General features: G+C 35.3%; 1 protein-coding gene across 1 annotated transcript; it reads right to left on the bottom strand.

The window, feature by feature from the left end:
• Nucleotides 1–3946: 3946 nt before the first annotated feature.
• On the bottom strand, nucleotides 3947–12105 carry LOC308705018 (maternal B9.15 protein). Its single transcript, XM_081389822.1, has 5 exons — nucleotides 11853–12105; nucleotides 7760–7940; nucleotides 6836–6973; nucleotides 5822–6104; nucleotides 3947–5571 (listed from the first exon to the last, which is right to left on the bottom strand). The coding sequence occupies exons 2-5, from the start codon at nucleotides 7930–7932 to the stop codon at nucleotides 5377–5379; spliced, it is 789 nt and encodes a 262-aa protein (XP_081245948.1). The 5' UTR covers nucleotides 7933–7940; nucleotides 11853–12105; the 3' UTR covers nucleotides 3947–5376.
• Between the last annotated feature and the right edge of the window lie 1287 nt (nucleotides 12106–13392).

Below are 13392 nucleotides of genomic sequence, written 5' to 3'. Positions count from 1 at the left end.
ATATTTGTTCTCTCAGCAAAGCTATAAATACATTCAACATAGCCACTGGGTACCTCTAGTGGGAGACTTGTAGTAGTGCAATATGTTTCTTTAACTGCCTAGTGCTCTAATTACACCATGCCAGACGTTTTAAAAATTATTTTAGAGGTAAATTGTTTTGGGGTCGTAAACTATTCCCGCGTGACGCAAATTGTCATTTGGTGCTTTTTCTGTTAACAAAATATATATGTTTGTAACGAAGTCATATAATTGTAGCGTTTTGTGTTTGTTTGTTTGTTCAAGTTTAGAGTTTGTTTTTGATCTGTTTTGCTCATTTCTGTGTTTCTATGTTGGTTTTCAGTTTGTTAACTAGTTCAGTTAACTCTCACTTTCCCAGCCTGTTTGTCACCATGGTCACCGATTAGTTTCGTTCTGTTCAAGGTTTTAGTTCATTAGCCCCGATCGTTTGCTGTCCATTTAATAGTCCGGTCATTTTAAGCCAAAATGGGGGTCAACCTGGAACAAATTGCAACAGAAGCAAACTCAACTGATTTTGTATCCTCAATATGTCCTGAGAAAAAAAAAAAAAAAAAAGTCCCGAGAAATCCCATTAGGGGCAAGTTATGAAAAAGACCCAAATATAGGCTACCCTATTCATACGCCTAATTATTATTTTTCTTACGTGAATAGGGTAAATAAATTAACCTTTAGATATCACCATGAAAATTAGTGAGTTGATTACTTACATCAAGACAAAAAAAAAATATTACAAGTTTTTTTAAATTGTTTGTTAACATGGACAAACGGTGCATGATCTAATTGCGTATGTGCTAATTTGCATAAATACCACAACAGGTCTAAACATTGGGTATAGCCAGGTGAAAATGTCTTGTTGAATCTTGTTAACACATAACAGTAAAATACTTAATGTTAAGGTCTGAATAGAACCCATAGGCTACCCATGATGAGCATTAATACAGAGGCAGGAAGAAGTAGCCTACTTTAGAAACCAGCCTTTATTAATGATTGTAGACATGGGGTTTGGGGCTGGGTCCGTGGGACTGTTTCTGGGGATTCACTTTTTATTTTGCCTACCTTTTGTCTTCTGCATTCTCCTTACCATTGTCTCCTGTTCTTTCCTCAGAATCGTCCCCTAGAAACAGTCCCACGGACCCAGCCCCAAACTCAATCTCTTAAAAATGAATGAAGGCTGGTTTCTAAAGTACTTCTTCCTACCTCTACGTATTATTGCTCATGGGTAGCCTAAATGGGTTCTATTCAGACCTTAACGTTAAGTATTTTACTGTTATGTGTCAACAAGATTCAACAAGACATTTTCACCTGGCTATACCCAATGTTTAGACCTGTTGTGGTATGCAATTTAGCACATGCGTAATTAGATTATGCACCGTTTGTCCATGTTAACAAACAATTTCAGAAAACTTGGAATGCATTTTTTGTTTGTCTTGATGTAAGTAATCAACTCACTAATTTTCATGGTGATATCTAAAGGTTAAAAATTTCACCCTATTCCGTAAGAAAAAGAATAAATAGGCGTATGAATAGGGTATATTTGGGTCTTTTTCAAAACTTTCCCCTAATGGGATTCTTCGGGACTTTTTTTCCTTACTCAGGACATATTGAGGATACAAAATCAGTTGAGTTTGCTTCTGTTGCAATTTGTTCAACCTTTTTTCATAAAATGACTGGACTATAAGGCCTGTGTTTCTTTCAGTTCTCGTCCAGTTCTACTTTTATGTTGGTTGTTCAGTTCCTGATCCTTGTTCCTGTGATTCTGATTTGTTTTGAGTTTATTTCTAAATTAAGACTGCTGCACTTAGATCCTGTTTAATCTCTGCTGCAACTGCAACCAACGCTAACACTAATACTTACAGTATTTTACATGTTTGTGTACCGTCCAATAGTGATTGTAACGGAAAGCGTAAAGTAGCGTAAGACTATGGTTACCAAGTTGCAATAGTTGTGGTTGAAACATTTGACCTAAATTATATACTTGAGTTCCTGTTGGGGGACAAGCCTCAGAATCGAGGTCAGACCCCCATAATTTGCTTGCAGGTAGAAAAAAATACAATGGAAGTCAATGGGGTCCAACACCTGTTTGTTTTCTGACATTCTTCAAAATGTCTTCTTTTGTGTTCAGAAGAAGAAAGAAATTAAAACAGGTTTGGAACAAACAAGTAAATGATGGCAGAATTTTACTTTTTGGGTGAACTATCCCTTTATCCAACTACTGCCCACAACAGTTGATGCAGTTCCACGCTGAGTTCTCATAGCCTGAGATTTATATATATATATATAAAAAAAGGTAAACAATTTTTAAAGTCAGACAGCTGATTTAAAGCATTTGAAAATGAGATTCCCTTGTCCTGAAATGAGCAGATAGACCATTGGAAGATGAAATATTAAACTGCCACTTCCATTATGAACAAAGGAGGGACAGGAACTCAGAAACCAGACAAGCATGGTCACAAAGTTTGTTGGCCTCTCCTCTTCGTTTACAATCCCACTCCTTCAAACGCAATGAACTGAAGCAGATTCTATTTCTATGCTCAAGTCCTTGCCTGTCTTCCTTTAGGAATGACGTTATGACCTTGGGCCATGTGACGCACTCACCCTATGTGGATCCTTCCGCCAGGGCATCCTGTAGCACAGAACTTACAACAACAATCCCAATAAGTGTTTAGTCCAACTCACTCTAGGAGCCCATGAAGAGTAATACATTTCTAGGAAGTTTTTACCATATTTGGCCTGATTTCAGAGGTTAGAAGGTCTTAAGAGAGGTTACAGCGATCCAACATTTAGCCATCACAGTAAGCTACTTAATATTCAACAATATTACTGATTTAACTGCACTGACACTATTGTTTGAGAACTGAACTGAGATGGCATCACTGTTTTCTGCAGAACTGCTTTATGGATTAAATTAACTAATTTAATGACAATCTTTACAACCCGAATCAACACAGCTGAATAATGACTATTTTCTTAAAGGAGAACTCCGGTCAATTTTAACATTGAGCTCATTTTTTTGTAAATTTGGAGTACTGTCAATACAGAGAACAACGACAAAAATCGGTGTTGCCTACACCATGTTATCCTCTTTTTAAAATTTGCACCCTGTTGACTTCAATGGGGCAAGTTTTAAACCTGCTTTAGCCTCTTAACATCCTTGATGTGTCATTACAAGTGCCCAGCCATGTGAGTGATTCCTTCAGAGTGATCACGGGTGAATCTGACTGCAGTAGATCTGAAAGATATGAATAAAAATGATGTTATTTCAGCCAGCGCACATACCTGTATTTACATCCTGTTTTCGGTCAAAGTCCATAGTAATCGATTGTCGAGTTCACACGCATAGGTTTAGTTACCTATGATCACGCGCGTGAACTCGACAATCGATTACTATGGACTTCGACCGAAAACAGGAAGAAAATACAGGTATGTTCGCTGGCTGAAATAACATAATTTTTATTCATATCTTTCAGATCTACTGATGTTAAGAGGCTAAAAGCTGGTTTAAAACTTGCCCCATTGAAGTCAACAGGGTGCAAATTTTAAAAAGAGGATAACACGGTGTAGGCAACACCGATTTTTGTCGTTGTTCTCTGTATTGACAGCACTCCAAATTTACAAAAAAATGAGCTCAATGTTAAAATTGACCGGAGTTCTCCTTTAAAGAGCTGCTGTACAGTCGAAATGCATCGTTGAATAATTTTCCTGTTATCACTGTAAAGCTACTTTGAAACAATTTGTTTTGTATAAAGCACTATGTAAATACAGGTGACTTGATTTGACTCAAGACTCCCCTAACTCCAAATTCAACTAGCCCATCAAGAGTACTTTATGGAAAGTTTCAACAAAAAGTTGAAAAACATTTAATGTAAATTATAATTCATGTAAATATTTATACTTTACCATAAACAAATAAAAATAGACAACTCTTGTTACTGTTTAAATAATAAAATATATATTTGTAACAAATCAGTTGGAGATCGCTTTAAAACAGATCTCATTACTTTTTTGTTTAAACAGAAGCAATATTTACATTGATTGCATAGCAACAAAACATTATTTAAAAGAATACAGAGAAAGAAATCACAAATAAATATGCATTTGAAGACTGAACAAAGAAAACAGGCAAAAGTTTGTAAAAGTAGTAAAGGTGTTATAAGTTTAACATACAAAACTGCACACGATTAATTTATACAAAATAATAAACAAAGCAAAAGTACAATTCCAGTGTTGAAAGACATTTATATGTTATAATAGTCTCAATTAGTCATAGTTCGAAAACTACGTAAAAAGGTAGATTATAAAAACAAAACATTTTAAAATTATTTCTTTTGAAACGTATAACAGCACTGGTGAGATGAGGACACTGTACAGTTTTACATGCAGTTTTACAAAACAGTACCAGAAGAAATCAATTATTTACAATCAAAACTGCAGCAAATAAAAGATAATGAAATGTGGACATATGGCTTAAGGTAATGTATACTACCCCCTAGTGGTATTGGAATAAATTACAATAAAATGATCATTACCATTAACAAAAGTAAAATTGTGCACCGAAATCTACTATAATTAATTAAATAACATTTATTATTATTATTAATGCAGTCCTCTCTACGTCCTGAGCAGATATGATTATTCTTAGTGAAAGTGAAAAATGTTCATTCACAGTAGTCAGGAATTGTATCTAAATGCAGCAAATTTGAAACCTCATCCACACAGCACTATTTGGCTTCAGTATGAGTTGATTTTTTTCTCCTTTTTTTATAAAAAAGGGATGCTTGGTGTTTTCAGAGGTATTGCTGACTCTATAAACAGTCAGTCTATCAACTATCAGTCCTGAGCTGGACTGCTGGTAATATTTTGTGAATATTCATTGAATACTCATTGAAATCAAATTGATTTCATCAATCGCTCAAGATTTTCTATTACATGAAATACCTCTTAAACATTCTTTGATTAAAAAGTTCCCAAAACTTCTAAACGTTCAATACAGAAGTGGGTGGTAAAGCTGTGATTTTCATTTCGATGAATACAAAATTTCAAGTATGCAGCAATCAACTTTCGCAGAGTTGAGAAAAAATTCCTGTAAAGTTTTTGATCAAGTAATAACAGATTGAGTGTTTTGTGCAAGAGCAGTTTGAATATATTGACTATGAATAACTATGAAATAAGTAAAAAGAGAAAAGGTTTAAAAAATATATGACTAATATCAATAAAAAGTTAAATAGTTGGCATGCTTGTCACTATGTCTCATGCTTACGATTTCATTATGATAAGCTATAAAGTTCCCTGCAGAATGGCAGATACGTTATAAATATAGTCTAACGGACCAGGTGTATGTGCTAATTGGTTTCGAGCTCTTCACCCTTTCACTGTCCCCCAGGTTTGCAGGGTAGCGTGAGGCACAATGAAGTGAGGAGGGGCTTTGGGTACAACATAGTAAGCGAACAAAGGAGAAGGTGCCGGTGGGCATACGGACGTGAAGAACATGCCTCTCTTTTTCTTGTATTGAGGCCACATCGGTACAGGGTTGTAAAAGTACTGCGGGCCAGGGATCTGTTAATGAGAGAAAAAATATTTTACAATGTCAGTTTTAAGACTTGTCTTAGGCCTTTTATTCAAAGGTATCGTAGATCGTGTTCAAAAAGTGCAGAGAAAACAAATCTAGCAAGAAGTGAACATAAAAACAGTTGGTTTCTAAAATGGAGGCAGAGGTGGATGGGTTTTTTGCTCTTGCTACTAATTCCAACATTTCAGCCTTCCTCACTCAACTGAGTGTAGTTAGCTGAAGTGACAATGCATTTACCTGAGCTGTGGGAAACTTGTGTTGCCCTTTTGGCTCCCTTGCTTTAAATCTCGTTGCGTAAACTCTGTTCCCCACTGTTCTCTTCTCCACTTTTTTCGTTTCGTCCTCTTTCACCTCCTCTTCTGTATCACTTGAGACTGCTGAGCCGCAGTCAGATGAGGTCGCTGAGTGGTAGTCCGATGTATCCACTTGGCTAAAAGTGTCATCCTTATTCGAGTGCTTTACCTCATCCTCGACTTTAGCAAACTGAGCCACTGTAAAATATCTGCCGTTCTCCCCAGACCTGTGGGAACATATTAATGTAAACCGTTACTTTAAAATAACTAGTATTAGGGTGTGTTCACACTTGATTCGATTAAAACGAACCCTAATGCGATTGCTCTGTTAGCGCGGTTCATTTGAATAAGTGTGAACGCTGCCATCCGAACCCTGGTGCTCACTACAAGCGGACCGAGGCCGCTGAAAGATGGGTCTCGATCCGCTTCCAAACCAACTCTGGCGCAGTTCGAATGAAATATGAACACAACATGAACCAAATACATGTAAACGAACCAAAAACAGGACATGATGTCACAAGATGCGACCCTAAAAAGGACCGAATGCTCAAGCATACCTGTTTTTTCTCGTCGTAGTCGCGATGTTGTCCATCAGTTTGATACAGGCATCCGAACTGCATCTCTTCGCAGCAGATCGTTTGTGTGTGTGTGACAGATGGATTCCTGCCATTATTTTAACTCCTTTACACATTTTATAAGCGCTTCGCGAGTTCTCATCTGGTCAAAATATGTAGGCTACGCACATATAACGAGTGCATTTATCCCAGCACACACATCGTTTTGGACGCTAAGCGGACCAGGACTAAATGTCCGAACCAAGCGAACCGAACTACAAGTGTGAACACACCCTTAGATCACTCTTCACAAAAAATATCATATTCATAAAAAGGCCTATAGAAACAGTTCTTCTTTAATTTATCAAACAACAAGTATTTCATTAAAATATCATTCAACTTACCGCACACACACCTCCAATGGGTCGATCCAAATTGTGATCTCCCGAGGAAAGCCCAACTCACTTGGCTTTAAGCCGCTCTCCATGCATGCTTGTGATACTGATTCATCCCAGGGAATTGTGCCATTTATTCTGATGCATCTGAGCAATCCAAGAGAGGGTAAATAAGTTCATATTGTAAATGGTTGCTATGTAGGTTTGTTGGTCTTTCAGATAGAGTATTAATAATTTCCACTTTGACCACAAATTAAATGATTTCTTCACTTTTTTGACTGAAAGCAGGCATGAGCATGAGTTTGTGGCCAGTAAGATTTTTTTTAAAGGAAATTTCTAATAATTAAAGAATCCTGAAAAAATCCATAGCTGCTTCCAGACAAATATTAAGCAGCACAGCGGTTTTCAACATTGATAATAATTAGAAATGTTTCTTGAGCATCAAATCAGCATAATGAAATGATTTCTGAAGGATCATGTGACACTGGAGTAATGATGCTGAAAATTGCCAGCACAGAATAAATTACATTTTAAAATATAGGCTATTAAAAAAGAAAACATTTAAAAAAAATTAATTGTAATAATATTTCACAATATTACTGTTATTACTGTATTGTTGATCCAATAAATGCAGCCTTATAAGAGCATAAAAACATGAAAAACTCTTACCAACCCCAAATTTGAATTATAGTGTATATTGAGATAATGCTGACAAAGCTATTTTACATCGTATTTATTTAATATTCCTTTGATCAGTGCATTACTACGATTAAAGGAAGGGACATGTTCGGGTCACTTAGTTTTGTCGTGGCCGTGACTTTAATGTTTAAACAAACTTGCCAGAACAACCTGGCATTATGGAGATAATCAAAAAAAGAACTTTTATTTTGAATTAAGAATAACAATGCGACATTAAGACATGGCTAGGGTTACCTGTACGCCTGTCCTTTGCTGGGGTTGTCTGGGTACCAGTGATCTGAGAACTTTTCAAGCAGAAGCTCTTGTAATTTAGTTGCGAAAAGTTTGGCTTTAATTTGATCCACACCTCCACGCTCCACTGCCAAACCTTTCAGAAAGTTTACTCCAGCACTCACTTCCCTCTTCATTCTCGCCACTGAAAAAAAATGGAAGAACAAAAACATGAAAAGCTGAAATTCCTCTTTGGGACAATTATATTCAGAAACCACAACCAAGTTAGGACATAATAATCTCTGATTGACATCCGTTAGTTAAGTGAAAAATTCTAGCATTCTTATTAAGAAGAGTGTATTCAGTGTAAAAGTGAACTACGCAAAAAGACTAGACATATAAAGCAAATATGCAGGCCTGAAAAAGCACGTTCTTCTTGGCTTTTTTAAGGTTATTATAAAAGCATATTAGTTTTTAGTCACTAGCCAAAAAAACATGTCTTGTCAAATTAATAAATTCCCATGTTTAACCACCACCTGAAACATCTACCCATTTGTATAGGTCATCTCTATAAGCATCTCTGATAGGGGAACTTCCCTAAGCAAGGGTTTCTCTTTCCTCTGACACCCTGCTGAAACTGTGTCAGCTGTCAGAAGACTTGTTATACTGACAGAATGCCACTGCCATAATTTGCATTAAAGGCAAAAAAGATGCAAATAAGGAAATAGAGTTGCTCTTCTTCCAACAGAATATTGCTAAATAAGGTTTACAGTTGCAAATTAAGATAAAGAAAAGTGCAAATAAACATGCATCCTTTGGACTCACAATGCAAATTAGTGTTATCATCGTGCTAGACATTCATGCTCCAAGACATTCATATGCGGTCATATAATGTTCTTTAGCCTAAACTCTTACAAAAAAAATAAAATGTGTAAATATTTTAACTTCTTTCTTAGGAAATTAAACCATGTTATGTTTAAATTATTAAACTTTTATTATTCAATTCACAGTTTACTTTGTGAAACATGCTGGCCTACTTATGACAATTCATAAGTTTTTAATTCCAAGAAGAAGAAAAAAATCTGATTTACATATAATATATCTATCACACTAATTAAACCAAAGTAACAAATATCTGCCACTCTAAACATGCTGACTTAGGTTGTTGGATTATGCAACCTTGGAGGAACACGCTATGAGTCTACTCAGACATTAGTCAGAATGCTGATTTAAGTTACACAATAAGTAATTCAAGAGTAAGTCTGCACAAGGGGCTCATAGAGCTAAGATTAATTCGGTTTTCAACCTACACCTCAAACTCTTGGGCTACTTGTGACGGAATCTGCAAACTCAAGTAAAGCAGAATGTCTTAGCAGTGTTTCCACTACCATTATATAAGGGGGGCGCCCCGCCCTCCTAACGGCTCCCCCCACCCCCCCTTGGAGGTCAAGTAAATTTGATTTGATTTTCTTTATAGCGCCAGATTACAATTTGTTATTTTATAAAAAAAACCCTACATGGCCCTTAAGTAATATGTTATTTATCTTATTTCCACGATGGCATGTCTTTTCTGTCTGTGTTTGCGCGTTTACAATTATCCCAATGAGTGCGCACGTGCGCACACTCACACACAAACAAACACTTGCGTCACATACAGTTGAGCACTAGCGGACAGAGAGCGCGCGGCGGGAAATATGTCGCTGAACTGAAGATGGCAACACTCGCTCTACTGCGAGTAGCAGCCGGAGTAGCTCTCCTGCTCCAAGTCTAACGCCCGTTTCACATATATTTCGTTTGCGGTGAGTATTTTTTTTCCCGTACACTGCACGCGGATGCAGTCCGTCGATGATCGATCCGTTCCAGTTGCGGTGCGTATACACAGAGCAGAGATCGTTTCTGCATCGAGTCTATTTCTGCTGTGCTGCAAACGCTGAATTAAAGTGACAGCGCATGTTTCGTGATCAAAATGAACACCGATTGACCTGAAAATGTAGTAATTTCACCATAAGTGCAATTAATTAAATAAAATGTAGTAATCTCACCATAAATTTATTTAATTAATTACTACTTTTTTCACTTTAAGACTGAGTTAAAGCAAGGAAAACTACAATTTACCTCAACAAGGCGACATAATGAACAACACTCGTCTCATTCGTGGAGGTGGAAAAACAAGTTCTTTGTGACATGCAAGATTTATTGTATTAAAATTGAAATACAAAAGATTTTAATATAAGTACATGGTTAAATATTTTACCACTTGCTTGAGCAATTTAATATATAATTATATAGAAGTAATGCATTGAATAATACATTGTTTAAATTGTGTTTACGTGAACGCGCGTTCACAGCAGTGGTGCGTCTGACAGGATTATTCTCTCCAATAAATGCATCATAGAAATAAAAACTTCTCATAAAAAAGCCCTTTTAAAATTTGTTTGTCATATATATGTATTAACTAACATTAACGAACAATGAATGACCAATATATTTGTTAGTATTTATAAATCTTTTTTTAGTTGGTAGTTAAAAAATAAAACTATTTAAGCTCTGGTCCATTAATATTAACAAATACTTCTATAAATTTAACAAAGGTTATTTGCAAAAGTCAATTTTAAAAAGATTTAAATATGTTTATTTATTTATTTTTTTAAAGAGATATCTTATGTTAACATTTTTTAACTTTTACAAACCATTACCCTCCCAGACAATTTATGTGACAGATAGATAGAGATAGATAGATAGATAGATAGATAGATAGATAGATAGATAGATAGATAGATAGATAGTGTCTGTGTCAATTTTCCCCAAACAAACCAACCATTTTTAATCTGTATTTTTGATGTTTATTTTAAATTAGCCAAATCTGTATGTTATTTAACAGTTGACATGGTTCTTTAATACTTCGCTAACTAGCAGAAGACACTAGCAGGGTTTAAATCCCAGTTGTGCAGGTGGGGCATGTTGTAACACTGCATTACAATGTGCCCCTATTAGAACTATGCTATTATTTTCTATTCTATTTTTATGAATTCTATTGAGAAAACATGAGAAAAGGGTGAATAAAGACTGAGAGTCAATGTTCAGTAATTATTAATTATTATTATGTTTTGAACCATGTTGTATAGCTGTGTTCGTTGTCAAACTCAAAACTTATTGTATTTTTAATTATTTAAAAAATGCCATTATTTTATATGAAAAAGTTAATAATTATATTTTATTGATAAAATATTTTAGTTTGTCTTGTATATTTTTTGAGTAGTTCAGATAGCATTTTATGCTGTCATATAATGGTAATGTTACATTACAATGTGCCCCTCACATGTTACAATGTAGCCTAGGCTACCCCACCAATGGGCCTTGTTGTCACATTTCACTTCCATTCTTTCGGCGTTGTATAAGAACAAAGTATTAATAAAACAAAACCACATAATTGTAATGAGGGAAAAAAAAAATAATACTCTGAACCCAAAGCAGATTTACACAAACTGAGAAAGTCAATAAGCGTTCGTCTCCCCTATCTATCTCCATCCATCCATTTTCCAAACCACTTGTCCTATGTTGTGACGCGGGGTGTTGTTTACAATAATCAAATTCTACTCTATTATTACAGTCTATTAAAACTGATATGTCTATTAAAAAGTAAGGTTATGAGCCCATACTGTATAAAGGACTAAAAAAGGAGCGCACCAAAGAACTACTCATCAGTCACGTGCTACACGCACCACATGCAATACTAAAGATGTTCATGCAAGCGGCTGGGAAAGTGCATCATCGGAAATTCCCAACGAAAACCCCCAAAATCATATGCGTGCGTGTGTATGTATATTATATACAGCCTATATAGGCTATAGCGTAATAATAGTCATAGTGTAATTATCATTTCCAGACTTTTTTATATTAATATAATGATAATAATGGTGCTAAACAATTGCTGTAACAAGTAGTAGGCTAGCCTACGATCAAGATAATCGGAGTTTAACATTTTACATAGCCTACATCACATTTATGTTTGGGCAATTTTACAACTTGATCCCTTAACTCGATCTCTTAAGAACAAATAAGAAAGAAAAACATCAACAAGTATTTTTATAATATGATTCTTAAGGCAATTCCTTACCGATATAAGATGAATCCAAAGTGATTCGATGTTTCGTTCTTTTAGTTCTACTTCCTCAAAACTGTTATGTCCAAATAGGCTGATAGCCTGAGTAAGCACGTTGCTTCCTTGTTGTAGTCGGTTATTGTAGTACACCAGTGTTCCACGTTTCTTCATTCGTGTTGGGGTCGGTCGACCAACAAACACGTCATTTTACCGTCAGTGATTAGCATATGACTCACTTCCTTGTCCAAACAATACAGCTTTACTCACTTTTTTACTACCAGCAGTCATGTCTGTTATTATGCCGCTGATTCACCTCAAACCCAAATATGGTCATTGCTAATGTACTAGGAAGTAAGATTAAGGTTTATGATGACTTTTAATCTGTATTTATCAATGCCATTGTAGATGTACATTTTATTTTTGTTCTTGGTGTTTAATAAAAAATAAATGAAAAAAAGGCTTATGATGATTTTAAGAAGACATTGTAAAATATTATCTATTAAGCGTATAGGTTTTTTTTTCTATTGTGTGTGTTGAGTATGTCTGTTGCCTAATAGTTTAGATTAGTTTAATAATATATCTATATATATTTTTATTATTGCTAAACCTGATTTTTGAAACGTGTTAAATTATGATTTGTACATAAGAATTGTAAGAAAGGCTTAAAATAATATAGATAAGTATTCATACTAAACACAAAAACAAAATAAACATATGGCTACGCCGATCATCAAAACCAGAAAAATATACAGTTAATTAAGAAAAGAAACATATTTAGAAGTTATTAATAAATTATGATGAAATTAGCCTAATAAATAATCAAGATCATTAAACTAGTTAATAAAAAGAAAGTGAGGTGTGTAAGTAAAGAGTCTCTTCAATAATATAGTATTATATAGGCCTAACCATTATATAGTGCCATTGAATCGGCACTATATAAAAAGCAATATCGGTTTGGAATAGAATTGCATGACTTCAGGACTGATCAACTGTTGATGGAGCTTGAACTTCTCCTGATGTGCAGCAGATGGCAGAATTGATCCCTTCTTTTCTCTCTCACTTCTGCTGCTTTCTCTTCTCTTGCCCTCTGGGTAAGGAATAGGATATAATGTTTGAGCGGGTTCATTAGGCTACATGTTAGATCAACTTGCTCAAACAGCCTATAGAAAACAGCATGAGATAAATGGTATTGTCGATATCATTGCTTCCTAGTCACAATCAGTCACTTTTACACAGTCGGAAAATACAGAATGTCCCAGATGCTAAATGATGAGGAAATTATAACTAAAAGAAAGGGAGGTGGACAACGATTTAAAAAGAGAAAGAGGATCAGATGGTCATAACCAATATTCAATAAGATTTTATTTTTACTGGTAGTGCAGATAGGGGAATTATCAATCTGCCTCCATGCTGTAACTGGAATTCAAGAACAAAATGGGAAAACAGTGTGATTTCTCCTCATTTTCACCTTCTTCCATTGTCTTTTCCTGCATACATTCTTGGCTCCAGAATCCTTGTCAGTGGGTGATTCCGGTCCTCAGCTGGTGGACTGATT

Source organism: Scardinius erythrophthalmus (genome assembly GCF_964197995.2).
Source record: "Scardinius erythrophthalmus genome assembly, chromosome: 16".
Taxonomy (NCBI): Eukaryota; Metazoa; Chordata; class Actinopteri; order Cypriniformes; family Leuciscidae; genus Scardinius; species Scardinius erythrophthalmus.
Note: the sequence above shows the minus strand (reverse complement) of the source record. Positions and strands in the feature narration are given on the sequence as shown.

What these genes read in the sequence shown, in the direction of transcription:
- LOC308705018 (XM_081389822.1), bottom strand. Translation starts at nt 7,932, where the DNA reads ATGAAGAGGGAAGTGAGTGCTGGAGTAAACTTTCTGAAAGGTTTGGCA. An exon ending in CCATTGGAGGTGTGTGTGCG is followed by an intron (nt 6,105 to 6,835) that starts GTAAGTTGAATG and finishes ATGTTCCCACAG; the next exon opens with GTCTGGGGAGAACGGCAGAT. An exon ending in ACAAGTTTCCCACAGCTCAG is followed by an intron (nt 5,572 to 5,821) that starts GTAAATGCATTG and finishes TCTCATTAACAG; the next exon opens with ATCCCTGGCCCGCAGTACTT.